The sequence below is a fragment of the Falco cherrug genome, chromosome Z (genome assembly GCF_023634085.1).
Source record: "Falco cherrug isolate bFalChe1 chromosome Z, bFalChe1.pri, whole genome shotgun sequence".
NCBI classification, from domain to species: domain Eukaryota; kingdom Metazoa; phylum Chordata; class Aves; order Falconiformes; family Falconidae; genus Falco; species Falco cherrug.
In genome coordinates, this window is record NC_073720.1 from 2,929,897 (window position 1) to 2,954,725 (window position 24,829).

At 43.3% G+C, this 24,829-nt stretch overlaps 1 protein-coding gene across 2 annotated transcripts in view; it reads left to right on the top strand.

Moving 5' to 3' along the window:
• MYO5B (myosin VB) overlaps nt 1-24,829 on the top strand; it is a 148,950-nt gene that overhangs the window by 97,595 nt on the left and 26,526 nt on the right. For both annotated transcript variants that reach the window (XM_055698330.1, XM_055698329.1), the window contains exons 18-26: nt 1,520-1,631; nt 2,784-2,995; nt 5,551-5,707; nt 7,958-8,197; nt 13,371-13,610; nt 18,312-18,396; nt 19,810-19,958; nt 20,754-20,873; nt 22,929-22,991. In XM_055698330.1, coding sequence (XP_055554305.1) covers nt 1,520-1,631; nt 2,784-2,995; nt 5,551-5,707; nt 7,958-8,197; nt 13,371-13,610; nt 18,312-18,396; nt 19,810-19,958; nt 20,754-20,873; nt 22,929-22,991 — 1,378 coding nt within the window. The remainder of the gene's footprint in view (nt 1-1,519; nt 1,632-2,783; nt 2,996-5,550; nt 5,708-7,957; nt 8,198-13,370; nt 13,611-18,311; nt 18,397-19,809; nt 19,959-20,753; nt 20,874-22,928; nt 22,992-24,829) is intronic.

Sequence of the window (24,829 nt, forward strand, 5' to 3'; positions counted from 1 at the left end):
GTGATAATCCAGTACTTTTAGTTATTTGAAGGGTGGGTAGCCTTGGCTGTCCAGCCCCAGGGCTAGCCCATGTAGACAGGGGTGAAATCATCACTAAATCTGGCTACTTGGGAGCTACTCTGACCATGGGAAGTCCTCTGATTACAGTTTTGTCCTTGCTCCTGTCTCCAGGAGCCCTCCACCTTACCTTGCATTGCTTCAAGTGCAATGCTAAGGACTCTTTCTAGTCTTTGCCATTCCCATATATCTTTGCAAGTGGTGTCCTGGGTGCTGTGTGTCCATGCAGGAATTGTGTGGTACTTCCCAATTCTTAGCAGTTGGGGTTTTTTATTTTTTTCTTTGTTCGGGTGGTGTGACATCTCACCCAGCCCCACCACTGCAAACTAGGCAAGTGTAAGGACCCATTACAAGCATCACTGTGGCCCATTGCAATTTATTTTGTCTTTCTTTACCCTCTCTGTCTCTGGAAGTGGAAGAATTGGTTTAATAACACAAAAATAAAGGCATGTGTGGGGCTGCTGGGCAGAGGATGACATGTTTCTATGGCTCCTTTTCATACAGTTTTGGCTGCCAGAACATCCATGTGGGTGAGGATCAGGCTCACAGATGGTTTAGTTGAGTGAAGGCAGAAGTAAAAATATTTGTAATCTTCTTCTGTCTTCCTCTGACATTTGTTCTGTGTGCTTTTTTGAAATAACAGTGGCCGTACTTGACATTGCTGGACATGGCTAGTGTTTTAATTAAAAACTCAGGGTTTTGAGGGGTTCATAACTCACTGTGTTCATTTGGAGGAGGTTGAAACTTGGCAGATGCTGAACCAATTTCAGGATCTGGTCTGCAGGCTCCACATCTAACAGTAGCAGCAGGAGATGATATTTCCTAGCAATACTCCAATTCCTGCAAGTACTGTTGTGTGTTTGGAAGCTTGACTACTGGTGATGGTGAGGCATCTTCCAGGTAGCTGCTTTGTCTTTTCGGAGTCTTGGTTTTTAAGAGTGTCAGCGACAGACCTCAGCATGGAGTGATTAGTGAATTAATTGATTCAGATTAATATTCAGCAGAGTTTGGAAAAGCAAAACAAGGAAGAGTTTCTATTTGATCCATTCTCTATCATCTTATCAAAATTTCTTTTAAAATTTTATTTGCCATCTCAGGAGATCCGTGATATCTTCAATTTAGCATATCCTTTCTGAAGGGAACAGCGTTGTTGCATTTGACTGGTAAAATGCAGCAGCCTGGGAAGGACATCAGGAGTGAAAACAAGGTGGTCTGTGGCCTTTCTGTTCCAGGCTAGAAATGCACTGATAAGGTCACTTGGTGGCAGGGGAGGGCTGAGACTGGGGGCAGCTTTTGGGTGATCAGACTTCTTTCAGGTGGCTTTGTTCCATACTGAGGGTGGTGGTGAGAGATCCCTCAGTATATGAGTTTCATATTTTGAGTCCTCTGTGACTCCAAATGCTTTATTTTAAGGAAATAATGCCCAGCATGCAGACTAATCCTGTGTATTCTTTGCTTTCAGATGGTCCTACCATGACTTTTTCAATAGGTACCGTGTTCTGATGAAAGAGAGAGACCTCTCTAAGAATGACAAGAAGCAGATCTGCCAGACCCTGTTGGAAGACCTCATTACGGTGAGCTGGGACCAGATCTTTGGCAATGATTCTTACAGCATGGAAGCTTGTGGCATTGATGTGATCTGAATTGCTCTTCCTGCTCCTGCTTTACCTGCTACTTGTGCAGGTGTTTCTTCAGTGTAGGCAGCTTGGGGCTTTTTCCAAAGTGAGAGAGTCTTGTAAGGGTGTAGCCGAGAGGAAGCATGACATGGGTTCTCTTGATTGCAGTCAAGCTGAGTGTGCCATTTCAGTGCTGGAGAAGTCCAGAACTATCACTGACTGTATGTGAACAACGGGCCACATTTAGAAAATACATCCCCCCAACCCCTCCTTCTGGTTTTGGCTAGCTGGAGCTGGAGCACATTTTAGAGGTCCAGCTTTGGACAAAACCAGGAACCTTAGTCAGTCATTAAATGGCTCTTTGCACAAATGAGTAAGAGAAAAAAGCAATAAATGCCCTATCTTGATATGTGGGAGACTTTTAATAGCTATTAATGTGCAGAAAAAGCATCCCATAGATTGGGACTTTTTTTCCCTTAAGCAAATAAGGAGTCTTTGCCACCTCTCCTCAGCAAAACCTTACTGCTCAGACTTGTGCATTATTTTAAAATTGCAAATATGCATACAAAAGTTTCTCGCTGTTGACCAGCCCAGAATGCGCACAGCACTTTAGCCAGGTTGTAATTTTTGATTTCTTGTTCTCCTTGTGGGATTTTGAGGAATTTACTCAATTGAGTTCCTCTGCAAAAGTCGTTCTCTGTATGCACCAAGTGTTTCCCTTAGCTACAGAGCCAGAGTGCTTGTATGATTTTGGAGATGTAAGCCTTAATCTTTTTGAGAAAGAACTATCTGGCATCACATTGCTCTATTTAACTAAAAAAAAACAACCCAACAAAAAATCCCAAACCCCCAAAAACATTCAAAATTTGTCTAAGTGTATCAAACTTAAGACTGAATCCTAGTGCTGCATTCCTCAGTTGGTATATAGAAGCTTAAGTTGTTTGGAATCTAATAATACCTTCATCACCTAATTAAGAAGAGATGTGAGCTGAGCTGATAAATTTGGTTCAAAGTGGTTTTTTTTAATATGTGTCTACTGAGCAGCATAGACTGAAAAAAAAATAAATGTTTGCCTTAATTAAATTTAGTTTCCTTTATGTTTTTGAAAAGGATCCAGACAAGTTCCAGTTTGGACGTACCAAGATCTTTTTCCGTGCAGGCCAGGTGGCATATCTGGAGAAACTTCGAGCAGTTAAGTTCAGGGCTGCCACAATCATGATTCAGAAGACGGTGAGGGGCTGGCTGCAGAGGGTCAAGTACAAAAGGCTGAGACAAGCTGCAATCGTCATCCAGTGCTACACGCGTGGGCACCTGGCACGGAGGTGGGTCCTGGGAAGCCCTCTGAGGAAGAGCTAGCTCGGAGGTCAAGTGGAAAAATGCTTTTGGGTACTTTGTGTTTTCAATCTGTTCCATCTTATAGACTTTAAACTTAAGGTTTCATGTGAGAAGCATTGAAAATGCTCTGCATGGGGTGTTGCCTTTCAGCCCTGTGAAAACAAGACCCATATTGTGCATGTAGGTACTACTGTGGTGGAAGTTTCTGTGCTGAAGTCGGGACTCGTTCCTGACCACTCTCTCCAGCTTTATTTGGGGGCAAAAGATGAAATTTCTTTGCCTCAAACTGATTTCATATTGGTATTAATTTAATTTCTAGGTGCTGGGCCAGGGTTATAACATAGGCAACTAGGTTATAATCAGATGACTAAAGTACTCTGAGGAGTTTAGGTGAAAGAGTTTCACAGAACTGATATTTTTCTGGGACTTCCTTTGGCAAAGGGTGTTTGGATCAGCCAGGGAGCAGTTTGCCTAGTTGGTATGTGTTCCTCTTCTGCAAGGACCAAGTTTGTGCCTCCTTGGTATCCCAGGGGAGTTCTCAGAACTGATTTACTGTATTCTTTGTAACGAGAAAAATCAGTCCAAATTGCTGGCGATGGGGCTATTTACAGTACAGAGTAATAGAGCTCGATGTTTAACTCTCTGTGTGCAGGAACCTGAAGCTACCTTGTGTCAGTGGCTCATTGGGATTTCTGTAGAGAGTGCTGTACTGGAGAGTGCTACTGCTAGTAGGAGATGTGGGGTTGGTGTAATGTAATAGCATCCCAACACACAGCTCACCTTGCATCTTGTGCCCCATATTGGTGTCAAACACTGCCGTTCTCTTGCATCTAGCCAGGCTGGCTTTGGGCAATTCACAGGTAGGAGTAGATGTGGGTCCTTTCAGATTTGTTTCCCTTCTTGTTTTCTGCTCAAAGAAGCTGTGGTGTGTGAGCTATGTTGTTTGGTTTTGAACAGCAATGTTCTCCCTTGCTCTGAGTCAGCATCTGCCCATCAGAAGTACTTCTGCCTGATCTGCAAGCCCAATTAACTCTGCTTGCACGTGGGCAATAACAGGTGCTGCCACTATGCTACAAGGCTCCTGCACAGTCACTTCTTCACTCCTGATTGCTGAATGAATATCTATTTCTATCAATTATTGAAGCGACTAAAGGTGAAGAACTTCCATGTTCTTCCAAAATACAGTACGATTTAGAGGAAATCCTTGGAATGAACATCAGAGATGCTAGCTGGATTTTTGGTGTTGTGCTTGTGAAGGAATTCAGGGATGTGAAGATCTCAAATAAGCAAAGCTTATTTGACACAAATAAGCACAGGGTTTTCTTGTCCTTGGAAGTTTAGGTACTTCTCTAGGCTGGTGGCTGCAGGTCCCTCTCGCAGTCTTATAGCTGACTTGAAGATAAGGCAGGTGATACCTAAGCCGTGAGAGGATGGTTAAGAAAAAGGGAGAGTCGGTGATTAACTGCCCCTCCCGTGGGCTCTCCACGCATACTTACAGGCTTGGACTCTATATTTGACTTCGCATCAGCCATCCATCCTTCTAAGGAGGGGAGGAGGAATCCCTGGTGATGCTGAAGTGATGGTGTACGAGCTAAAAGAGTGGTTGGAAACAGATGTGCCAAAACCACGTGCTGCAGTGTTTCTTCAGTGTGATTTTTTTCAGTTCTCATCTTTGTGCGGGTTTTGTAGGGATGGATGTCATCTAAATAATGCTTTCTCCTCTTTTTGGAAACAGACCATCGCTTGTCCTCTTCTGTAAGCTCTAGTTCAGTGGGTTCTAATGAGAAACCATTAGCCTTGACAATAAGAATATATAAACCAATCCTATATGGCTCTTTAGTTTTGATCGAGGTGGATCAAGTATCTATATGATGCCTCATGCTGAGAGCAGTAAATGAATCATAAATTCAGCAAAATGAGCTAATTACCAAATCAAATGGAGGTTTTATGGACATATATTAACTAGTGTAACAGCAAATTGAACATGAATTCAGTTGGAGAATGGGGAGCAGCATGGCATGGAATTGACCACATCCCTTATTATTTACTCTGTTGAGTTGCTTCAGGCTCTGCTCATGAATGTTGCCAAACCAGTGCACACTGGTTTAAATGTCAAATCAATTTGCTGCCGTTTTCACTGAGTTGGTAGATACCCTGCGTGATGCTTGCTTTTTATAGTTAGGGAAGTGATGGAGCCAACCTGGACACTGTTTGGCTGAAGCATGTAAGGCAGAGAGATCAAACCAAGAGAAAAGTGGGGAAATATTTGGGTTTAATGCTGTTTAGGAGTCATGAGGTGTGTTGATTTCTGATCCCAGTGCTCCTGGGTGCCATGGACGCTGATTGCATGCGTGTTCCCATAATTCTGGCAGACATGCTATCAGCTGCTCTTTTCTCAACCCTGTTGCTGGGATGGTCTGTTTTGAATACTGTCAAGCTACTTCTGGGCAAAAGGTTTTTCTTTCTGCCCAGTTTAAAACTTACTACAACGGAAAGAAGGGGAGTTTAGTTTTACCCCTAATCTCTTTTCTGTGCTTTGCAGACTGGCTGAGCACCTGAGAAGGACGAGAGCTGCCATCATTTTCCAGAAGCAGTACCGAATGCTGCAGATCCTCCGAGCTTTCCAGAGGGTCCGCACCGCAACCATCACCATTCAGGCTTTTGCTCGGGGCATGTTTGTCAGGAGGATTTATCACAAGGTACAACTCCATGGAGCATCTTTGCGTTAGAGAAGGGTAGGAAGAGCCTTTATATTTACCTCCACTGGCATAGCACGGTGGTGTATTTATTGCGGCTGTTTTGATGTTTTACAAAGCCGACAGCCCTCTGGTGTTTCTGGAGAGCACGTGGTGACGGCAAGCATTGCCATTTAAAGCAGTGCAAGAAAAAAAGATTTTGGCAGCAGCACCTCAGTGGAGCAGCTAAATTAAATTAGTCATTCGGCTGCCAGGAGGCACTGTGCAAATCTGGAAATGTCATTTGATCTAACTCATACTCAGCAAAAACCTCCTTGGTAACCCCAATTTGTGTCTGAGCTGTGCTGCCAGTGCTGTTTCTAGTATGGTGGGAAGACCAGTAGGGCCTGTCATGGAAGGTATCAAGTTATTTATTGATATAAATCCCTTTTTAATTAGTTCTAACCACTTAGTATTCTGTGTTGGACCAGGAGCTGAAAGCAAGGAATTAAAGGTTGATGACAGCAAGTGATACAGTGAGAAACTGCCTGTCAGGAAAATGAAAACAGCTTTGGGGAACCTTCTGTCTACTCCTCAGGTCCAGCCTTGTTTTGGTAGTTACCTGAATTTCTGCCTAGATGTAGTCACGAGAATACTCAGAGAATATCAGAGGCACAATGAGCCGAGAGCCTGTTCCTGGAGATGATGGAGGTTACCTGGACTCCATGTAACCCATCAGAGAGAACAAGGTTGTCCTCTGAAACAGTGCATCTGGATGCTGCTGATCAGGAATTAGTGCTGCTGCTGCTTTTTCAGCATCTGTTTTTCAAATCGGAAGCCTCTGCAGGGGAGACAGCCGGTCCAGCATTTAAACTGTCTAAGGCAATGCAAAATCTTAACGAGGTGTAGAAGTTGGCTGAAGTTCAGGCCTCTCAAATCTGAACATCCTTAATCTCCGGAGCACCCAGATACAGGTGTTGGACATTGGTGTTGGTTCACGTGCATGCTCAGCAACAGATGCAGGGCTGCAGGTGATGCTCCGTGGGGTCAGGGCATGCCTTGTGCCCACCAAGACTTTGCTGTAAGGCTGCAGTCGGCCTCAAGGCAATTCAGTAGGGTTTCTTCTAGCTCTTTGGGTACCCCCAGTGTTTTCCATCTAAGACTGCCAGGGCTGGAGACATATGAAGCTCGTTACAGAGTAACTCCTAGTGCATCCTGAGTTCACAAAATCCCTTTATTCTGAACTAAAATTTGTAAGTGCAAAGAAAACCTTAGGGTGAAACAAAGGATTTGTAAGAGAAGCTGATATGTTATCTTTTTTGAGACAACTTATTCCAAACTTACAACAGCAAAGTGTCTGGTAATCCGTAAATTCTCCTGCGATTTCTTTCCTCACAATACTGCAGCATAAATCAACTTAAAATTATTAGCAGCATGCTGGTCGTATCTCTTAATATTCAGCCTTCAGTTTTAGAGGAAGGAATTAGACCACCACCTACTGAAAAGATTGCTGTAAATTTTTGGGGAGAAATTGAATGCAAAAGTACCAGCCTTTTCACAAAACCAGATAAAAGTCTGTAGAAATTGAATCATGCAAGAGAACTGGCTGCAGACTGTAGTGAAAGGACAGGACTTGAGGATTTTATTTGGAGGTTATTTGCATGGTAAGAAATCCCACTGGGGCAGTGTTTATCTGCAGTACAAATTATCATAATACAGGGGTGCGACACAGGGGAAAAAAATCTACAAACCTGTTCTGGTTTGAGTTATATCTGATGCTGAAGGGACAGTAAATTTATTGCTAAGTGTTGGTGCATCTGTTAATGGCTATTTATTCTGCTAGCTGTGGATCTCATGGGTCTGAGTACTGGTCCCACTTGAGCCAAGATGTCCCCCATCCCCATTGAGTCTTCTGCTTGCCAGCCAGGCTCATATCCCCCATTTCTCTGGCCTGACTCTAAAAAGAGCAGCATGGCTCCTAAGGGAGGACTGGATGTGTCTTGCCTGCATCAGTTGAGCACAGTGACTAGAGAAACCCCCCAGGAGTGGGGTTTGAAGCAGTTCTTCCCATCTATGAAAGAGGATGTGAAAGAACAGTCTCTATCTCCCGCCGTCGCCCCCTGTACCTACCAGGACATTCCTTCTTGGAGGAGAAGCCCTTTCAAAGGCAGATTGGGAAGTGCTGAGTGCCACGTCGCAACCAAGCTAGGGCTGCTGCTACCTTTACAGGTGACTTTTTCCTTTGATTGTCCCGTTTCTACCTGTGTTTTGTAGATCCTCGCAGAGCACAAAGCCACCATCCTCCAGAAGTACACCCGTGGCTGGCTGGCCCGCACTCGCTTCCGCCGGGTCAGGGATGCTACCATTGTTCTGCAGTGCTACTACCGGCGCATGAAGGCCAGGCGGGAGCTAAAGGCGCTGAAGATTGAGGCCCGATCAGCCCAGCACCTGAAGAAGCTCAACATTGGCATGGAGAACAAGGTGGTCCAGCTTCAAAGGAAGATCGAAGAGCAGGTACGTCCTGAGCTGTGCTGGGACAAGCATGCTCCTGCTTCAGCTTTGCCTCTCTTCTGTTGTCCTTCTCAGGAAGGATTTTATCTTCCTATGATGTCTAGGAAGGATGTCATGGTAGCCTTCTGCTACTGCTGGCCAGCCATTTGTAAGGGACACTGCCGTGGAAGTGCAGATGCACTTGGATCTTGGGTCTCCACCTTGTCTGAAGAGCTTGCTCAGTAAGCTGCAAGCGCTGCATTGTAATTGTTGTGAGAACTGCCCAGAAGAACTCAGAAGAGGAAGGTAAAATGGCAGTTTTGAAAGGTGTTGCTTCAAAACCCAGGCCAGCTCCATGTGAGATCCCAATGTCAAACAAGCTTTGGGCTGGATTGTTCCATTGTGCTTTCTGCTTTGCAAGCACTGAGGATGCAGTGTCTGCCACAGTTTTTTTCTTTTACTGAACTGTATGTCTTAGGAGTCATGTTACTTAGAAGGTCAGCAGTAAATTGGGGGAATACTCGCTTTGCAAAGTAGTTTGAGCATATTTGTGTTACTAGACATAACAACTGTGCAGAAGTAAGCCTTGATCAGGGGTGAGATGGTACCATGGAAGCGACAGATGCCTGTGCGAGTGACTTGATGGTCTTACTGTGACTACTTGACCACAGAGAGGTCTTCATCAATTGCTGCTTGTCATTAATGAGCTGCAGAATAATAGTTTGATTACACATGTAGGAGGGTTTTCCCACCTACTAACGTGTACAAGTTACTCTGATAAATACCCTCTATATTCCTTCCCAGTGCTGTACAAAGATTTCAGGGATGAGTATAAGAAAAGCTGAATAGGGCCCCATTGTATCCACCAGTATCAGTGGGGAAATTCATATCCACCTGTATCCTTAAACAGCCTTTTTACGGGCAAGAGAAACGTTCTCTGTAAGTCAGGAGACCTAGTTATCTGTAATACCAGTTATTGGCAATCGTAGTTTACCAGTCTATATGGGATGTTGACAGGGATGCTTATATATCACACTTGGTTTCCTTGCTGCCTTAAATCTCTCCCATCCCTATGTGTATGTATGACACAAGAGTTCCTGCCGTGAAAATGATGAGAAATGACTCTGCGTTGGCTCAGATACTGCAGAGTCAAGACACCCAGGGATTTGCATTACTGCTGGCTGCTTTCATTGCTGTATTAATTGGCTGCAAAGTGTGTACCGCAGTAGAGTCTGACTTTGAAACCGCAGTGTTTCAATTTAAAATGCCTGATTGCATCCTTAGATTTTGCAGACAAGCCATAGCTTAGGAATGGAAAATGTTGAGCGTAAGGTTTTCTTTATATATTAGAAACCTGTTTGATATGACCCTTCATCTGGAGGGTATTCGGTTGGATTAATTGGGATGAGTCATTTCAGGTCCAGGTATTTGAGCTGAAGTCATGCAATGAGCGTGAGCATCAGTGTTAGGTCTGCTGTCTGCTGGAATTGGCAGTGGAGCAGCAGTATTAATTTTTTTGATCGCCCCCCCCCCCCCCCCCCCCCCCCAATTCCTTGCCATTTACTGATTTACTGCTAGGAAAAGTGCAGGGGTGGAACAATAAAGAAAAAACAATCTTTGGTTAATGTTGGCTTTCCTGTTGGGACTTACGAAAGCAGCAGAAAGCTCTACTTTAGGGAAGGAGGCATCAAGAGCTTTTAAGTAGGCAGAAATAATGGGCTGGAGCTTGTCTTGATCTCTGCACAGACCATTTTAAAGGAGTTTGCTGCTTTGTGTGTAACTTCTGCAGGAAAGAATTACTGCTCTGTATTACTCGCTGTAGTCTGTCCAGTGAGATAATTTCAACCCTTGTTTCAAGACTGACAGGTTTCCCTGGGATGCTTTGGAAGTGCTAATAAGAAGTGCTGTTCTAGTGGAATTTCCTTTCAGTACACTGAGTTTTTTTCTGGCAGCAGTGAATTTGTTGCACCGTCATTTCCCAGAAATATCTTTATTTCAGTCCTCACTAATCCATAAACACAACCTTTCAAAATGCCAGTGAAATTTGTAAGAAAAAAAAATCTGCAGGTAACCTGGAGAGCAGCAGTTGTATCGTTTTCTGACTAGCCATGAAAGAAATGCTTCCATTGCAGCTGCTTTAACTCATGCGTGAGTAGAGAGATGCGATACTCCCTGTGCCCCTGGGGAAGAGAAGATCTTTCTTTAAAAAGATTAAAACCTATTATTGTATGTCAGCTTCATGCACTCTAGTATCCGTAACTGGGCCTATTTAATGCAGTTTCTGAATCAGGTGATGGATTTTTTGCACACACGAGAAAGGTTTAAATCTGTTTTGCTGCAAAATATCCATACTGGACCACTTTTATCTATCCATGTTGGGCCACTTTTTTCTTTTTTCCTCTTTTCAGTTAAGTGAGTTTCTGTGAATGTGTGTGTTGTAGCTGTGTGAGACGCTTTTAAGGCTGTTACCTAATTTAGTGTTGTGTTCACGCAGCCAATAATTAGACTCACAGTGAGCTCCCCACACTGTCTCTGCAAGCGGCAGTATCTCTGGGAGTGTTTATTGTGACTAAAGCTAGTTTGGGTACCAGCAGTGATGAAGTTGTTGTCTCTGCAAAATAAACTCTAGATTGCTTCGCAGAGCCTGGGTTGGAACCGGGACTGTCATAGCTGTGCTAGGCTGGATAATGATTTAAGATAAAGCAAGTTCAGGTTTAGTGGAGTCTGTGGAGCAACCTCCAGCTGCAATGGAGACCAGCCATTTTGGTATGAGACACTAAATGCTCTCTCCTGTCTCTAGCAGCCTATAACAAGAAAAAATATTCCTGTGCATTTGTCTTGTATCTGGGTTGAAATCTCAGTTGGCTGATGCTTAAAATTATATACATAAACCTTGGGACACAAAGCCATGAAACGTTGTGTGTCGGAAAATGAGCAGAGACTGGGGGAAGCAGCAGAGTTTCATGAACCAGAATGATTATTGCCATTCTCTATAAAGCTTTTCTCTCTGAATGGTTCTCTTTGGAAATGTCTTCAGTCATGCAGAAATACTAAGTCCTTAATACTGTATGAATGCTGAATTTTTATGTTCACTAATAATTCTTTACAAGGAGCAAAGGAAAAGATGTTAATATCCCTTATTTACTTGTTTTTCCATTTGAGATGTCTTTATCTTGCTTCAGAGTGCTGAGACTGCAGGGAGAGTGGTGTGCTTCGGGAGGTCACCTGTAGAGGGGCCACAAGGATGGTCAGTGTGGTAGTAGAAGAAATAGTCCTGTGAGCCACATTAGGAATCTAAGAGACTAATCCAGAGTATGGGTGGGGATTTTGGTATTTGCCCACTCACCATGCATTTGTACAGGGGCCTGTCTGGTCTGGAAGAAGCTGTGTAGACCTAGAAGATAAAATTATCTACTTTCATGGGGTTTTTTTCTTTTTTTTTTCTAGGCTATAAAATTCTTTGAAAACTAACTCTGTTGTACAGGAGCTATTGGGAGCCTTTGACCCTATCACAGAGATAGATCATACCTTTTTTTTTTTTTTTTCATTGAAACTTTCTCTTGCTTACTTGACTCCGGTGAACGTCTTGGAGGAAGAAGCTGCATCTCAGGATGTGTGACTTTGCACCTTTTCTGCTCATCCTGACCAGTCAAAAGCTATAAATGAGGACTTCCCTAGTCCATTGACTTTTTAAAATGATACATTTGTGTCTTAAGACTTTTGACTTCTGGCTTATTCACTTCAGCTTATCTTGGCCTCCACATCAGCTAAAAACTTCAGGACGGAAGGAGCATTTTCACATGAGCTGGTGTAACAATGCTGGTTACTAGAGCTCTGAGAAACAGTGAAAGGCTGAGTTCATAGACTCACCGAATGGTTTGGGTTGGAAGGGACCTTAAAGCCCACCCAGTCCCACCCCCTGCCCCGGGCAGGGCCACCTCCCCCCAGCCCAGGTGGGTCCCAGCCCCAGCCTGGCCGTGGGCACTGCCGGGGACGGGGCACCCACAGCTGCCCCGGGCAGCCTCTGCCGGCGCCTCCCACCCTCACAGGGAGCAATTCCTTCCCAATATCCAAGATAAATCTTCCTTTTTTCAGTTGAAAACCATTCCCCCTTGTCTTATTGCTACATGCCCTTGTAAAAAGTCACTTGTTAAAAAAAAAAAAAAAAAAAAGTTAACAGACTACTGTGACACTTACCTGGTCTGAACAATGAACTCTTGTCAAATGTTTTCCAGCAAGACCAAGAAAGGCCCAAACTGGTATCTGTGATACATAAGTAAAGTATCTACCAAAGCCCCATTCAAGAAAGGAAAGCCTTTTGAATCTGTTGTACAGTGAGTGATAGGAGCCCCGATCTTTAAAGCTGTATTAAAAGCTTTCAGAAAGGGAACTCTAAAAACCAGACTATACGTTGCAAAACACTTCATTTGCTCTCATGATTGTCTCCCTAAAGTTATCAAAGCTATGTCGTAGGCTCTTTACTGAAGCTCTTGGTCTGTTGTGAATGTCGTTTCTGGGGCTGGTTAATAATGATGCTGTTTTATTAGTCACTGTGTAGTCCCCATTGACTTTGATTTGAACCACAGAAAAATCAAATGAGGCTGCTGAATTTTAAGGTCTCAAACCTTGGGAGCAAATCCTTGCTAAGTGCTTTAAAAGGGAAAATCTGAGCAAATAAAGAGGTGATTGAGCTGGCACATGGCTTAAAGCTGGGATTTAGGGAGCTTTTTGTGCTCGAGGCTGCAATTATGCTACAACTCATTGTCACCCCAGGTTCCTGCAGGCCTAGGAGACAGGAATAAAAGGATAAGCTGCAAACCTGACGTTACAGACAAAAAAAAATTGCAAACCAATTGCATTAAGCAACATTGTGTGGAAGCTGTAATATAAGTAGGATTTTTGGTTTGGTTGCCAGCCGCTACCAAGCATTGTTTGCCTTTGCTTCAAGGTTTATTTAAAATTTAAATTAACATCAATTTAACAAATGCTTGTATAATTGTTACCAAAATATTATTGAGCTTTTGTCACAGTTTGGAATTGTCTTGAGCTTTTAGCATTTTCCTGGAAATGTTTGTTATTGGAAGTTTATTACCCACCATGTTCAAGGATTTTTAACAGTTACTTTTGTAGTGCATCAGGTGCATGCATTGATCTTGCTTATGGTATGTCTTTCTTCTTTTGGGGATGTTGGCTGCAGAACAAGGAATACAAACTTCTGAATGAACAGCTCTCTACGCTTATGTCATCCTACTCCTCTGAGGTGGAAAAGCTGAAGAAGGAACTGGCACAATATCAGCAGAGCCAGTGGGGTGACAGCAGCCAGCTTGTGAGCTTGCAAGAAGAGGTGGGGCACCTCCGGCTGAAGCTTGAGAAAGCCAACAGTGAGAGGATGGTTATGGAAGACAGCTACATTAAGGAGCAAGACCTATTGAGAAGGGTATGTCTGTTTGTCACATCTCATGTTGTGTAGGACTCCTGCAGGTGGTCATACTGGTGAAAGTACATGAAAAAAATAGGTCTGAAGGGGAAAGAATTACTACTCTTTAATTCAGATTTTTTTTTTCCTTTTTGTTAATGAATGCCCCTAAATTTTGCCTTTGTAGCTAGGTCACAGGGCAGGAAGGGCAGGTGGATATCCCTGCAGGAGCAGCGACTGCCTCATGTCAGGAGGATGCCCCATCTTGATGCCTTTTGTACTGCCAGCCATGAAGAAACTCCACAATTCCAGTCCCATCTGGAAATAAGGGTGGTTAATAAATGTGGATATGCAAGAGTGTTGTGTATGTAGTGATTCCTCACAGTATATAGTACAAAACACTGGAGAAGGCTGTTGCCGATGCTGTAAATATTAGGAAGATGTCATTCCTCAGCCCAGCCTGGTATGGGACGTGAGGGCTTGGTCTCTGTGGTGCAGTCCGTGGCTGTTGCAGCTGGTTGTAGTGGTTGGTGTTGTAGGCGTATGCAGAGTATGACCTGTGTGGGGACCAGCTTGTCCCACCCAAGCAGAGGCACTGCTCGAACACAAGTTAGGCTGGTTGTTGTGAGCCTTTGTAGGGTTTGGAGATGTGATGCAGACTGAAAACTTTTACTTTTTTTTTTCCTCCTTCATGCAAACTTCTATGCTTTCTGGACCTCTTGAGGTGGAGGTGGTCCAGCATTGCCACTGTTGTATGAGAAAGTGCTCTAGTGGAAGAAGCAGGCTTCAGAGTGTGGAGTTTTTTTGCAAGTAGTAAAAATGGACCTTTTACCCTGAACTTCTTTGCTGATCAGGTTCATTCTGAATAACCTTCATGTCCGTTCTCATAACCTAAAGCACTAAGGTATGGGTTTAGTTTTCTGCTGCAAGTGCATGTGACTGCTCAGGTTAAATCTGTGATCTTTCTTGTGCATCAGCAATTGAAATGGTTTCTTTAATCTGCTGTTGGAAAGAATTTAGGGCTTTTCTACTTGATACGTTGCAGAGAAAAAGCTGGTTTGCAGCTGTTACTCTAGAATACGCTTTTTGTGTGACAACCTGAAGATGAGTCACTTCTGGAGATTAGGGAAGAAAAGGTCTTGGATTAGCCATGTTTTTATTATGATGGAAGAATGCCCAGATGGGGCTCTTCTGTGGCACTTCACTCAGCAGCACCTGCCCTGGCCAAGCTCCTCTTGGGATAAGCCACCAGATGGTGGGTTTGGGTGCAAACCTGTGGGAACTGTGTGGTCACGATAACTTAATCTGAATAATTTAGTGCAGCTGAAGTGCATTTTTGTATGTGCTTCTCAAAAGGGCGTTCAGCCTGTACCCATGTTGTCTTCTGGCTGGACCAAGAGCTGTCAGAATAGCAGTTACTCTGCTCTTTGCACCTGTATCGTACCCACACAGAGATGTATGAAATCAGTGATTTTCTTTTCTCCAGCACCAAATTAGAAGATCCTTTTTGGCACAGGGCTCAGTTTATCAGCTGGCTGCAGCACAAGCTTTTAGAGCCTGAAAAGATGCTTTATTTTGAAGGTGATGCAGCTGGGGAAAAACCGCTTCGCTTTGTTCTTGATTGCAAATCCCCTTCGAGCACTCAAAAGAAAGGTTGGCTTAATGACCAAAAAAATGCTTTCAAAAAGCATGAAAATAAAGCAAGAGCTTTCCCTTGTTGTAGAGGTGCCTACAGCAGAGCAAATACTGTGCACTTTACCGTGACAATAAATGGTTTAATTATAAAACATTTCTACTGAGCAGTGGGAGCTCCCGTTGCTGACAGCAACTTTCAGTAGCTCCCTTCAGTTCCTTGTCAGTGGGAAGATGGAGAAGACCTGTTCCCTTCCTTCCTTCCTGTTTAGCCAAAACACTTTCTGAGAAAATTCTGGTAGAGATTTTTGAGGAGTTCTAATAACCACCAAAATCATGGGAAGTGTCACAAAACTGTATTCAAGTGAGAAGCCCTTTTTGCTTTCAATATCAAGATGGCAGTGGCTGTGGTGGGGATGCATTCGCTCTAGAGATGATACCCAAAGTCGTCAGACACTTCTGAGTGAGACAAATGACAGCCTTAAATTTTATCAGCTTCAGCTGGGGCTGCAGCTTCTGCAAATTTGTATTAGTTATGATTTTGTTACTGGAAAAAGTCCTTTAATCTCTTCCTTAAAGCTTTTCTCTCTGACTCCTTAATTTTAGAATAACTCTTCTTATTTTAAAATGTCAGATCTGGGTGAGTACAAGCAGCTCTTCTTAGGGCTTTTAGTAGCACCTAATCTTTTCACTTGGTGAGCTAAGGTGATTCAAAGCCTGGCCAGGAGTTTTATTTGGAAAATCTTAAATGCCGTCATCTTTCCTCACAAGGTTAGGGGGACAACTGGAGCCAAATCTCATAAACAGGTAATTCCAGTGTAACATTTCAAAGGGTTAAAGCCGTCATGAGTGCTCACTCAACACTTTCCATAGAAATCCTTCAAACCAGGTGCTGTTGCATTTGAAGCATCTTCAAAGATCTGTTTCTATGGCAAGGTGAGCAAGGGGTACAGAAGGTACCAGTGTAGGTACCAGAGATGGAGTTTGTGCTGCTTGACTGTTGTGGAACCTGCTCGGCTTGCCTCTACCTGTGTTTAAGGGACTGTTTTCATTTTCATTAGGTTTCTGTTAAACACAAATTTGAATTGCAGCTTGTTTCTGTTTCACTGGAAAGGAATGCGATAAACAAGCTCAACCACTTACAATCACGTCTTAAAAACATCTATACCCAATGTGGATTAGAAATTTTTAAAACCTGGGAATAATTGCAGATTCTACCGAGTCTTTCAGTTCTGAAATACCCCCCAACACAGTTGAAAATACTCCAAATTTTTGTCTAGTTTTGTTTTCCAGCCATCATAGCTTTGTCCTTTGGGCTGAAGGGTTCATTATCAGCACCCATTAAAGAGAAGTGGTAAAATAATCCCATTACCTTAACTCATTCCATCAGGGAAAAGATTTGAATTCCTTGCTGTCCCATTGCAGTGCAGGTTTTCCTTCCCTTCTACCACTCTTGTAGCTTTTCACCTATTTTTTAAGAATTCTTCCGAACTCGAAGACACTAGTGCTGATTTAATGGCTGCATATCTACTGCGGTATTTATTTCAGTGATGTACAAATGAGGGAATGTGATTGGTTTTGGTACAGAATATTAAAATCGTAGTTCAGTTCAGAGCATTTAAAAATACCAGTAGCTCTGTATACCTTAAATTGTGTTTTCTTCACTCTAATTGTTATCTCCAGCCTCCAACTTTCCTATTATATATATGAGATGCAGGAGATTATAGTCTTGTGGAGACAGCTGAAGCAAATGAGCAGATCAGAGAGCAAGGGGTAGTGGGGTCTTCCAGTTTCTGTGTGTGGGATATGGCTGCTTCGATCTTGACTTACAGTAAAATACTTGTTCTGCTTTTATCTTCACCATTTGTATGTATCTGGTACTTGATAAAATTCCTTGATTTGAACACGTTGGTGTGGAAGACTGAAGTCTGTGCTAGGAATGCATGCCAGATGGGCTCCCTCTAAATTTTGTGTAGTGGTGACAGCAAAATTATTACTCTTGAGCACTGAAAACTTTTATTATGGTGTGTACAGTGGTGTTTATCTTTGGCATCTTGAGATTCTTCTGTTGTGTGTACCTGTTTTCTAAGCCATGCCTAGAGGATGTGATGCAGCAGCCGTAGAGATGACATTGTGCTGGGGTGATGTGTCAGTTTGTTCTCCTGTCTGACAGCAGCAGAATCATCCTGCTTCACCGTAGCACCATATTTCACTTGATAATGTGATGTTTTTGTGTTCTGAGATAACACTGTGGAAAACATCAAAATTCCTGAGGATGAACAAAATTATAGGATTGGTTGCTGTCAGCATCAGTCCAGCCTTATAGCTGTAGCAAGTGGCCTTGCTTCCCTTCATCTTTAATAAAGAGGTAGTTAAAAGAGAATAATAGTATTTTGCAGGGTGTAGTTTCTGTTCTCACTAATTTTTGCTAGGCAACTGTTGGTGTTAATTATTACACACGCTCCTGTTTTATTACCAAAGGCCCCAGTACATGCCATGCATCACCATGCTAGAGGTTCTGCAGTAGTGTGAAGCATTACAGTGACAAATCATATTACATTAATTGGGTACAATACACATGAACCTGGAAAAGCCTGAACTATTTAGTGTTGTTGCTGGCATTTGTAGTGTCCACCTTAACTGCTAAGTGCTACGTTGCTCGAAACGATTAGCAGATTGGGTTTTTTCCCCTCCCAACAGCAGTCAGTGCTGTGGTTAAGATAATGATGAAGCCTGTTGAGGTGCGGAAATAAACCTCTGATTTGATGACCTGATCACTTGTAAGAGTTTCATTCCTGCAGATTGTGGTCACCATATCCAGCTGCTCAGTGTTTTACGAGATTCTGTTGAAAACATGAATTTAAGGGAGAAATGCACCCAGGGAAGAGTTAGGCTCTGTTGTTTCAGCACAGTTCTCCTGCTCTTCAGCTCCTGATGTACAAAGAAAAACTGGCAAAGCACAAGGGGATAGATCTTTTAAATGGCAAAGAAAGCCCGAACAAAGCTCCCTGGCTCCAGCCAGGTGAAATGTAATCCCTCTGCAGAGGCTCTGACCTGCAGCAAGCAGTAATTCTTTGTCTTGTTTTGTAGCTCATATCCGACTTGGAAGAAGAAAATGCTCTCCTGAAGCAGGAAAAAGAGGAGCTTGACAGAAGTATCCTGTGTCAATCTGAAAGTAAGAAAAAATGCTTATAGCATCATTATGCCTCCACTGAGCGAGGAGCTTAACTGTTCTCCCTTGAAGGTTGTTTTTCCTGTGTGCTTTTCCTACCTTGAAAAGTGCTAATCTTCCTGCAACCCTTTTCTGGTGGTTTTTGTCACTGTTCTGTTGTGCAGGTAGCTCTGTTCATGCTGTCCTGCTGGTGGATGTTCAGACAGAGGCTGGTTTAATTGGTGAAATATGGAATAAAGTACCTAAAAGGGCTTTTTAGTTTAGCTGTGTTGCAGCACTTGCTGCAGGCGATGTGGGAGGCAGAGGGGGCTGCTGGGAGTGGAGGGTAGAGAATGACAGTGTCCCAAGACTGAATAAAGGATCCAAGGAACTGCACAGTTAACAACACTGAGCTGTGACAAAGGATTTCTGTAACGTGACAGGAGTCTGGGAGTGTTTTTTAAAGCAGACACTTAGATGGTGAGGCGTCTGTAGAGAAAAGCAGTCTGGGAAAATCCCAAGCCACAAAAGAAACTCTCATGCGTGTATTGAGCTTTTGTATTTTTTATCATCCGTTTTGGCTTTGATTTGGTTACAGGATTTACGAAGAACATCATGCATCATTCTGTATTGTGTATCTATCAGTGCTCCGTGGTACTCGTGAAGTACCTCTTGCTCTCAGCCCAATGTAAAGGAATGAAAATAACATGTTAAAAAGAAAATCGCTGCAAATGTTTCTTTGTCTCTTACAGGATGCATTCAGAGCATTGAAGCTTGGGGGAAGCAAGTGGAAGGGTTTGTTTGGTGCTCACCCATTTAAAAGGACGCATGGACTATATTCTCGTGGTTCCTTAGAAAGAGGAGGGACCAGATTTGCTTCCAAAAGGAAGTCTGTAACAAAAAAATTAATTTATTTGGTTGTGAAATATTTCGAACCCCCACTGTCTTAACATGGCAAGTGTTGATGATGACATGAGAAAAAGATGCTGCTGTTGATGGGCTCCTATGCCAGATCTGGTGGTGGGAAGCAGGCAGAGAAGTCTTTAGCTGCAGCAAGTACCACTTCTTACACATGAATGTATTTCCATACTGTGCTGGTCTTTTCTGAAGTGGGTTTATGGCAGGCCCATGGGAGCTGGAGTTGGCACAGCTGAGTTAAGCATAATATGTCTGATGGTCTATAGGTGCTGGAGACCTTTCATTAACTCAAAAGGCAGAGCAGTGTGCTTTCCAGGCAGAACAGCTCAAGCTGTTCCAAGTGGCAAGGAGACAGATCTAGATTATAATAGTCTCTAAATATTAGAGAATGCTTACATGTATTCTAAAGGTTCCTGGCAGAGAGCATTTTGTTAATTACTTGTTGTTATTGCACATATTTACAAAAGTTAATTTTGGCGATGTTGATCACAATTTTTTTTTCTTTTTCATATTTTAAAGATGAATATGCACGAAATACAGTTGAGGAAAATATCCAGATGAGGAAAGAGCTGGAAGAAGAGAGATCTCGTTATCAGAACCTGGTAAAAGAGTATTCAGTGCTGGAGCAGAGATACGACCGCTTGTGGGATGAAATTATTATTATACAGGTAATAAAACTGGAATTACCCCTATTCTGTTGTGTCCTAGACCTGGTGATGATGGCTGGAACACCAGAACACTTAACAGAAGTGATGTTATTGTGCCATTTGTGCTTGATATTTCTAAGACTGAACTTCTGTGCTGAAGCCAAACCATATGTGTGCTTTTAAAAAGAGGCCTGATCTTTCACACTTCTCTGTTAACTACTTAGAGATCTCTGTGAATCTCAGCAAAAGCTGGTTCATGCTTCTTGTTTTGCTTTTTGTTTCAGCAATGTTCTAGTGTGTTTGGTTAAAGAAAATAAAAACAAAAAACCCAACAAACAAAACCATCAACGTGACTTCAGGATTTCAGAAGCTGAAGTTTTTAGGTTCAGCTTTGCTACAGTGGTAGAACTGTTGAAAATTAGATAATTGCTAAAGGGCTACCAGATTAGGTGGAAGGTTGAGCGTTTAGAGGGAGGCCCACAGGGTTCTGTGAACTGTGAGCGTAATTTTGAGCTCAGATTTGCATGTTTGCACTTAACAGGCATCTGGTGTCATGAAGAAACATTTAATTAATGGAGAATTTTTAAACTGAGATTCTGTATCACGTCATGTTTTAAAGTATTCCCTTGTGTTAATGTGAATGTTACACTAGGGCATAAGAACTAGAAACTGGAATTCACTACAAAGTGACAGTCAGGCCTTTCATAAAGGTAACCTTACTATATAGACAAATATTTGCTCTAAGAAACTAATGCTTTGTGAAGGATCCTTCCTTAAACCCTGAATGCTCTACATATCTGCACCGCTCCTTGGCAGGAAGTACCAGGGCACAGAAGAAACTCATCCAACCAGAGCAGCTTGGAGTCAGATTCCAATTATCCATCCATATCAACCTCTGAGATAGAAGACACCGAGGATGGAATACAGCAAGTGGAGGTACAGTACATGGGGCACGCTCAGGGGGAGGTGGAGAGCCCTGCTCTGCAGGGGTGATTGAAGTGGGCCTTGGAGCACATGGGAGGAATGCAGGTGGGATGGTAGGGTGTGATGGATGAAATTGATTTCGTGCTACAGAAATACATTGTTAATTGCATGAGAGGGATTGCAGAGTTGTGGTGCTATGGCAAATGCTTACTTGTTCGTGGTATCAGGCTTAAACAGGGCACTGAAAATAATGAAGCTCCCAGACAGACCCTGAGGGGCTGGAGCGTGCCCAGAGCCGGGCAGGGGGCTGGGGAAGGGGCTGGGGCACAAGTGCTGTGGGGAGCGGCTGGGGGAGCTGGGGGGTCAGCCTGGAGAGGGGGGGCTGAGGGGAGACCTTCTGGCTCCCTGCAACCCCCTGAGAGGGGCTGGAGCCAGGGGGGTCGGGCTCTTCTCCCAGGGAACAGGCGACAGGACGAGAGGGAACGGCCTCACCTTGTGCCGGGGGAGGGTTAGGTTGGGAATGAGGGAAAATCCCGTCACGGAAAGGGTGGCCAAGGCTGGCACAGGCTGCCCGGGGGGCTGGCGGCACCCGCCCTGGGGGGATTTATAACACCTGTAGCTGTGGCGCTCGGGGCCAGGGCTTAGCGGTGGCCTTGGCAGTGCTGGGTTAGCGGTTGGACTTGGTGATCTGGAAGGTCTTTTCCAGTTAAATGATTTTAGGATTCTGTGATTCTGTTTGGAGGATTGCACATGGACATGATGCTGCAGCCTTATGGACACACAGATACCACCTTTTGGCTGGATCAAACCTAGAGGCATGTCAGTGCTTGGGAGCTGTGTAGGCAAAGGCCCCAGTACCCCACATCTCCAGCAGTCCTTTATTTTGGTTGGTTCAGGTTATTCAAGCATTTCTTTGCAGTCCTGGCTTCCCCTCCATCCATCAATGTGCGGCGTGAACTGTTAAATACTTCACAGGCATGTCATGCTTGCATCCTCAGTTTGGTGGTGTTACAATCTGTGTGGTGGGGTTTTTTTCACCCAATAACAATCATATAGGAATGTAGCTTAAAAAACAGTATAATAAATCAAAAATAGCACGATAGCTGTTAGAAGAATGGCTTCTTCTTTTCTTTTGCAGGACAGGGATATTGCTTTGATATATTCTTTATTATTTATGATTATTATTTGATATGTACTACAGTTTGAGTAATTTGCTTGGAAGCAAGTGAAAAAAAAAATACTTGAAAAATTCAAGACTACTAACAGCCCAGGTCTGCAGCTAGTCTGGAAATACAGCTCTCTAGCTGCCAGTGAGCTGGTGTTTGGCATGGGGAGCTTTTAGTAGCAGATCTCCTGTATACATTTTAGTCTGCCTTCTGTAACTGAGGCTTTGTGGCTTGTTCAGAGGCCAGAGTGTGGGAGATGATGCATGCCATGAAACAGCAGTGCTGTGTGCATGATGTCATGAAGCAGTAAAGATGCTTTTGTATGAAATGCTGAGCAAATGGCATCACTCTTGGATTTATATTTGAAATTTCTGGGGCTTCTGTTGCTTTGTCTGGGAATTGTTTCATTACTTTCCAGTGTGAGATCTATACATCTTTTGATGAACACAATAAGAGGTTCAACAAAATCATCAACAGTAACTATTTACTTGCTTCACTAGATATTCTTATGAATTGTCTCTAGCAATTTGCGGGAAGCACATGAAGTAGAAATACTCCCCAGGCTCTCCTCCTTGCTGCAGAAGCAGATGGAAAACCTGGTCTCCAACTGCTGTGTTGAGGATTGTTACCCTGATGACTGTCATTGTTTGAAAGCTGCAGCAAGCCACAGTTGTCAAGATACTAACGAGAGATTAAACCATTTTCTCCTTAAGTGACCCCCACCCCACTATGTGTTGCTGGGACTCTGTCTAATGGCAATTAATAACATTATTTCAGTTGAGCTGGCTGGCAGCGCTACAGTGGGGCTGGCTGTAGATGGAGGCATGCCTAGCTATCCTGTGCCATGTGCCTGTTCCTCTGGTTGCTTTTAAATATAAATTTATCTCTTTAATCCATGCAGGAAATCGATGTGAAGACTGAAGTTTCTTCAGACTATGAGGATTTTGCATACAACAGTCTGAAGGTGAGTTCGTACTTGGTCCTGTAACATGCTGCATGGCTCCAAGAGCCCAAAGAATTTGTCTAAATGTGGTAATAACCGCAAGTCTCCTGTAATGTCTCTATTAGAAATGGCAGCTGGAAAGCTGTAGCTCTCCATTGGCTTCTGGGCCTGAGGTGGGCTCACAGGTGTTTCTCTCTGAGTAACATCTGTTCTCTAGTGGGCTACCAGTTTGAGTCATTCGTGGTGGTAACAAGCCCCCTTATGGTGAAGTGTGCTTTTTCCACTGGAACTTTTCTTGGGTTTCCTTTGACATGTGACACTTGGAGGCCTCAGCAGTTTGCTCTGCAGTAGATGTGAATTCTCATGGCTGAAGCCCTTAACGTGTTTCTTATTCCAGGCTCCAATTCTGCCTCTTGTCTGCTTTCCTTACGTTCCCAAAAGTAAAAGTGCCACTCAGGTCAAAACCAAATAAATCTGCATGAGTTGCAGTAACAGCCTCCATCTCCCTGCAGAAGTTCTGACTCACCATAGTCATCTTGTGTCTTCCCAGCTATTGTCCTACCCTACAATTCTTCTTGTCCCTAAGCTCCAGATCCTTACACTTACGCCTCTGTGATTTTCTCCCCATGACATACAGTGTGACTGAAGCCTGCTAGGCTCCTGTTGTGGCTTGTGTGTGTTGTGTCCTCCAGCTCTAACTAGACCCAAATACTTCTGGGCTTGACTTTTAGGCTAATTCTTCTGTCCTGCTCATCCTCAGAAAACCAGTTTCTAGGATGGGCTTTGTAAAGGATTTTTTTTTTATTTATTTGTTTATTTTCAGTGCACAACTACATTTCAGATGTTCATTCTCTCCCTGTTCCCTTAACAAATATGGCAATACAACTGAGAAATCCAGAGGAACCTGCATTACCCAGAATAATATCATACCAAACCATCTGACAGTAGTAATACCAATTTTTGCTGTCATCTCCTCTGAAGGATGCAAAAAAGCAGAAATTAGAGATGGAAAGGAGGTATGTTCAACCCCCACTGAAAGCATACCTCCAGCAAAAGCTTTTTCTGGCACTTAGTCCATGCAATTTTTAGTCTCAAAGCACAGTATTTGTGTTGCATTTGCTAGATGTGCTGTTTGTGATTGAGAGAAACCCTGCTGAGTTTTGTTAGTATCTCTGCACAGCCTGCCGGAGTAGAAGCGTGGCACAAGAAATTTAAGATCATTGCCCAAGTGTCTTCCAGCTGGTTAAATGTGGCTGTGGAAGTTTTAAGTTTCTTGATCTTGTAAAGCAAAGTGAAGTTGCAGTTTGGAATGGGAAGACTCAGCAGATAAGAACTGCCACCTTCTTAGATGGCTTCTGGAGTTCCGACTTCTGTGTGAGTTCACAAATTGTGTTTTCTTTGAGTTTCAACCCAGGAAGTTCAGAATGGAAATACTCATTTTGGATTTTCCTACTTTCTGGTTTCCTAACATAACACACATAGTCCTAAATATCTAACAACCGTAATAATTTCCTACCACTACCATTTCATAACAATAGGTAGCATCTGTTACAAAAAGAGCAGGGTTCATTAACCTTTAGCCTAAAACTAATCTAATTTAACAATTTAAATTAAGTTCATTTAACCTTTAGCATAAAACTTAATTTCATTATCCTAAGGTGGAAAATGAACTTGCAAGGAGACACATCTCAGAGTTAGTTTTTAGTGGCATTGCACCGTAAGGGTTTCTCTTTAAGGATTTTCCAGCACAAGGATCTGGCTGGAACTTCAGGAAAGTGAGCTGAGAGTTGCAACAAGGAACAACGAGGTCTATGAGCTGCTCGGACCAGCTGTAGCATGTGGTGTTTTGGGTACTGGCA